Raw genomic sequence first — 6,273 nt, forward strand, 5'->3', positions numbered from 1 at the left:
TTTTCGTGAAGGATGCCGCTCCCCAGACTTCACAGCCGTACATCAGCAGTGGTCTGAGGATTGTTTTAAATATAAGAACAGTTGTTTCTGGTTTTAGTTTGGAATTTCTGTTTAGCAAAGGATATAGCATTGCTAACCTTGCATAAGTTTGAGTTAGTTAACGAAAAAGACTATTTTTATAGTCAAAAATATGTCAATAGGCATCTACTGCGATTCTTTGATTGTAATTAAAGCAACGGACTGAGACCGTTGCACTCTCCTTGTAACCGCTTCTATGAACGAGAAAGCGATAAACATACAAGTGAAGACGATCTTCCTGAAATAGCAGAGCCTTGTGAAGACTTGTGCTGTTGAGAGGTTGGGCATTAGTTGCTGGCACTGGTCCACTTGGCATCCTGCATTACATTCCCTTATTTCGAGCCAGTGTGCTCGTTTGATCTCTATGTCTCGAAGATCCAGGTTCTCCATCTTAAACCGATCTATTATTAACGGCGAGGAAATAGGCTGTTTGTAATAGCTGCAAGTTTTTGCAGTTTTATCGCCGTTATGCGATGAACTCCGAAGTGACTGAAATTATGTACGATAGTCTTGTGGAATAGGCAATGAATTACTATAAATGTTGACATATGCTATGATGTATTTAAATATACCATTAACACAGTTCTATACTACAATGACTTTTCCGTAAAGTTTTACTTTATCCCCATTCAGCGTATTTTTTATTATGATGAGTTGATCAGTTGACCGTGGATTATAAATGAGAAGATGAAGATGACCTCCTGGGGTCCACCCGGCCTCTTAAATTGAGTACCCTTAATTAGGTAAAAATCTGGCGGTCGAGAGTGGTTCTGAACAAATTACCTCCTTGCACAACCGTTGGTCTAGTAACAGTACTTTCTTACAAAGTACTGAACCCCAAAAAATTGCACGTAATAAATATATCAGTTACCAAACAATTTCAGGTATTATTTATATTTTGAAGGAAGGAGTATAATATAATTGAGAGTATAAGCTGGCAGGGAAAGTGAAGCGGGCCTTATGTGCCTTTCAGGGGCGTGGCTCAGGAGTAAGAATCATTGCGAGTATTTTTTTTTTTCACATTAGGGATTGACTAGAACAAAATAAACTGAAAACATTGCCACTATACAGTTGTTATTATTATAACTGAGCCTCACGATTCTCAAAAAAATACATTTTTTTTAAACTTAATTTTTACATTTTGAAATTGCCAAAAAAAAAATTAAAATTAAATAACTCCTTAAACTAGTTAAATACAATATTACAATCACTATCATTTATAAAAATTTAGTACTGCTAAAAAGAAGAATAATAATTATACTTTTCAGAAAAATATTATTAAAATGCTGTATAAATAAATTAATATTTTTGAAGATTTCAAATACGTTTATATTTACAATTAATTATTGTATATTTTGAAGAAAAAAAAAAATCATATTTTATTGAAAATTTTTCGATGATCCGGTGATAAGCTTTTTCAAACTGCCTCAGAATAAAGCTGAGCCTCATAAGAGACGGAAGACGGATGGAAGAGGAAGGAATAGGCGAGAGTAATTGGGCGAAGAATCGATATGCCCTGACAGAGAGAGTGACAAATTGTGGTGAAGGGGGGCTGCCATATGGCACAATTGTCATGGGGGGAGCCCCTAGCTATTTTTGCAGAGAGCAATCTATTACTGTGTCTGCCCCATGCAAATGAGTTGTTACCAGCAGCCTCGCCCTCTCCATCGCTTTCGGGTTTTTGTATTATCGTTCTCCTCCCGGCACCCACGTTTTTTATTTCTTTTTTTTTGGTTCCCTTTTATTATTTTCGTTTCCCTCTCAATTACACCCGAACTCCCATCAACTCTCTGCCGATTGAAACAACAAACCCCTAAAGGCTATAATGGTGAAGGGAAATAAAGAAAAAAAAAGAGAGCTATTGATTGAATATAGCTAATAAATTCTAATTTATATTTGGCGTCATTTCAATCTGAACCGTATTATTTTGTTTTTTTAACTTAAGGACTTAAGAGAGTTGCAATGGCAATGAAATGAACTTTAGAAAATCACTTAACACTGAATTACTGTTAAATGATGAATTTTATGATCTCAGTTTATTTGAATATTAGATAGTTAATCATAAAAAATTGCTAACCTTTTTTTTTTGTTAAAAATGGGAGCTTAACTATTTCATACGACGAAAAAGGTCATTAAAACTATACTAATCTGTTATTTTTCTTTACGGTCGGCTTGTGTGGAAGCACCGACCTAAAGTGGTTACTTTACGTCACTATAACTTCGGGGCATCCACATTTCGTATTCTCTGAAGTCATAAAAAATTCTGTTTTTTTGTTTTTTTATTTTAAAGTTGATCTTTTTTTCTGGGAAACATTTTGAAATGTCCTGCTACCTGTTGTTACACGATTAAAATTCAGTGAAATAATTACTTTAAGGTGTTAATTAGCACAAGATAATAAAAAAAAAATAATTAAGAAAACATTACAAAAAAAAAAATCAGTTTATAAAAGAAAATAGAAAAATACTAGTTAAAATATAACTAACCACAAAAAAAAAAAAATTGGTGAAAATATAACTAACAAAAAATATTCATTTAGGTAGAAATTACTTCTTTAATGTTATTACCTCACCTGAGGCCGTATTATAACCAACATTAATTCATAGCCATTTTTAGAAACAAGTTTATTCAACTGTAACTTTAAAATTACCAACTGATTAAAATCTTACTATTTATTAACTGTAAAATGAAAATTATTAACATGTAAATAACGTAATATAATACATTTGTGACCTATCTCTGCGACTTTAGCATTTTTTTTTTCAATTTAAAAAATATTTTTTTATATATTAAAATATCCCGAAAAAGAAAAACTAAATTTTCGAGACAATTATGATTTTTTTGTGTTGTATTGTTCAACCTCCAAAATTTTATTAATACTTCTAAACCAGTGATTTTTTCATTTTACTAAATTTTTTGGAAATAAGAAGTGGCAATTGAGATTCTTCTTGTAAGAATTCCATCTCCCCCTCATGGAATTGGCTGTTCCAATATCTGCGGCTCAGAACAATCCCTCAGATTAAAGGCCTCGTAGAGAAAAAGCTCGTAATAAAGTGACCAATCGAAGCGAAAGGAATGCGACAGCCAATAGGGTCAGATAAAACCATTGTAGGGGGGCAAGCGGCAGGGAAGTCTCAATTACAGGGAGATCTTAGATCAAGGGGGGCATCTCTTGTTTACTCCCTCTAAGGGGGGGGGGAGGATAAAGGTCTCTTCGTAACTGTCCGGTAACTATCTCATGTTCTTCACTTATTTATATAGATAGTTCAGTCATCGATCCCTTAAGTCTTGTATAAAAAAAATATATATATATTTTTAGAACTTAGTTCTAAAGTTTATTTTCACTGTTATTCTTACCTATAGCAGCTATTACGCCCTCACTCAGCCTCCCATGGCTTTCAGTAGTGTGACGTGGCTGAGAGTTTCTCCCCTGTTCCTCTAAAGTCCTGCTTTACCTTTATGTATAATAAAAATAATATTCTTTATTTAGTATGGAACATGTCCTTTAGAATAACATAAGTACATTGTAAACTCTGTTTAGTGATTTACAGTAAAAAACAAAATTTTAAAAATAAAAATAATGAAATTATAAAATATCTATAATAATAATAATTTGTTTAAAAAATGAAAGAATAATTATTAAAAAAAAAAAGACATAATGTTTATAATAAATGTTCAAGACATCCACTAATGTTTTTAACGTATAAACAATTATAAAACTCTATCATAAACAATAAAGTAACTACCAAGTAAAAAGGAAAAAAACATAACTAAAGATTATTAACATCAGTTTAAATGTTGTTCATGAGTATGAATGTTTGATTTTATTTTATCTTTTAAATTAAAATTTAAACAGTTTTTTTTTTTTTAAATTGTTCGTTATTATTTAAATTATTCGTTATTTATTTATTTGATTTTTATCATTATTTAATGATTTGATTTTATCTGTATCTATAATTATTGTATTAATAGTTGTTATGATTAGTAAGCACCATTACCTACCTATTGCAGTAACTATACCAGATATTATTAGTTGACAATAAAAATAAATTAACATGCAAAAAAGAAAATGGCATAAAGGGTATGTGAACTGTGGTATTTAAGAAAATGATGACAATTTTTTTTTCATAAATATAGAATTGTATACTATTAAAATTTACGAAATATTTTTTAATAAAATGATTCATAATAATTTAAATATAAAATTTGCATAAAAGAGATCTCTAAATTGGAATATCAGCACCTAAATTTAAACAATCCTCCCAAATACGCTACGGCTTCCGTTGTCAATTATTGTCTCGGTCGATGATTTTTCGGGTCAAATATTTTAAACTATCCTTAGTTTTAAAAAGAAAACTTAAAACTTAGATTTAATTTTAAACGTGTTTATATTTTCATTACAACTGTAATTGAAACTAAAGATTTTTCCTGAATGAGATCGTGAACATTAAAGATCTAAGACATGTTTAAGGTTTGATTTAAGTTGCATGATTGTGGTATTGTTTTCTTTATGTCTTTGTTTATTATTTTATTTTTATAAAATTACTAATTATATTTTTATTTCTTTTTTTTCCAGACTGAAATTGCCAAGAGACTTAACGCCATTATAGCCCAAATCCTACCTTTTTTAAATTCCGAGGTAAGTGGTGTTTTTTTTTTTACTTATTATTATTATGTTATATATATATTATTTTTTATCTGTATGAATATGTTTATTTATTATTATGTAGTATTTACTATTTTAAAACTTGCTGCATTTTCTCATTGCAGCACCAGCAGCAGGTTGCGACGGCTGTTGACCGAGCGAAACAGGTCACAATGACTGAATTGAACGCCATAATTGGAGTAAGTGGACGACATCACTCAATTGTGTAATGTAACTTATGTGTTTGGCTAAGTACATGCACAGCAGTTCCGTTTCTATGTATAGAATACATAATCGAATATAGTTATATTGTATAATAGTACATAATGGATAGAGGCAGATAGAGGAGATGGAGAAACAGGCCTATTTTTTAAAATATATTTATGTTATGAATTTTAATTTATCAAGGTGGTACAAAAGATTATCTATCCAATGGCAACCAATGCAAAAAAAAAATTATATGTTCTAAGTTATTTATAAGTCGCGACAGTCGCAGATAGGTGATAGTACTACGAACTAAAACAGTACAAGAAAGGACAGAAACAGAGAAAAAAAGCAGTTATTTCACCCCAATTTTTTATTACTTTAATGAACACTGTGTATAATTACTAGCCAAAATTGATGAGTCTCCCGAGTATAATTAGGGTGAATTAAAAAAATTACGGCTGTTTCAAGATGTTGAAAATAATTAATTCTTCATTCGGAGCTCTATATCTGTAAAACTATCAACACTATAAAATCTAAGAGAACATCATTTAAAGAAGAGTAAATTTGCTAAAATATGAACCATAATAGAGCTATTTACGCTCATATATATATTATGGACAAACATGCAGGAATTCGAGTAAAAACAAAATTATTTTAGGGTTACTCACATTGCAATTTTAAAATATATAAATTGTATATTTACTATCCGACGTTTTGGCCCCACTTGATAGGATTTCATCAGGGCTAAAAAGATACGAACACAACTAAGAACATTTTGAGTATTATATTTTTGTAAGATAATAAAATACAAAAAGGTCAATTAAGTTAGGGTAAATATTATTAAAAAAATAAGTGAAAACAAAACTATATATAAGTAAAAGGAAGAAATAAATTAAATAGTATTAATATAAAATAAACAATGATAAGAATAAAAAATTTTGTAAACTATACGGTTAACAAATTACATTATTCTTTCACAACCTTTATTTAATCTCAACTTTCTTCTTTGTTTTCCCTCTTTTAGTGTTTTAAATTTTGTTTTTACCATTATTCATCATTTTTTATTTTTTTATTAATCCTATTTTATTTATTATTTTTATTTGTATATAATTTTCTTTTTACTTATTTTTACATAATATTAATCCTACCTTAATTTACCTTTTTGTATCTTATTATCTTACTATTTCAAAATGTTTTTAGTTATTTTAATATTTTTTTAGCCCTTATGAAGCCCTACTAAGTGAGGCGAAACGTCGGATAATAAAAAGTCGAAAACTATTTTCGTTCTTTTTGACCGCAACCCTTACCATCTTACCATCATCATATTTTAAATCATACAGCCTTT

The 6,273-nt window shown here is 29.6% G+C and overlaps 1 protein-coding gene across 12 annotated transcripts in view; it reads left to right on the forward strand.

Moving 5' to 3' along the window:
• Window positions 1-6,273, forward strand: part of LOC106684956 (transducin-like enhancer protein 4) — a 267,440-nt gene that overhangs the window by 187,641 nt on the left and 73,526 nt on the right. For all 12 annotated transcript variants that reach the window (XM_067050244.1, XM_067050238.1, XM_014427350.2 and 9 more), the window contains exons 5-6: window positions 4,653-4,715; window positions 4,847-4,921. In XM_067050244.1, the coding sequence (XP_066906345.1) occupies window positions 4,653-4,715; window positions 4,847-4,921 (138 nt within the window). The remainder of the gene's footprint in view (window positions 1-4,652; window positions 4,716-4,846; window positions 4,922-6,273) is intronic.

The sequence above is a fragment of the Halyomorpha halys genome, unplaced genomic scaffold, assembly GCF_000696795.3.
Source record: "Halyomorpha halys isolate HHAL.00 unplaced genomic scaffold, Hhal_1.1 Scaffold633.1, whole genome shotgun sequence".
Classification (NCBI taxonomy): domain Eukaryota; kingdom Metazoa; phylum Arthropoda; class Insecta; order Hemiptera; family Pentatomidae; genus Halyomorpha; species Halyomorpha halys.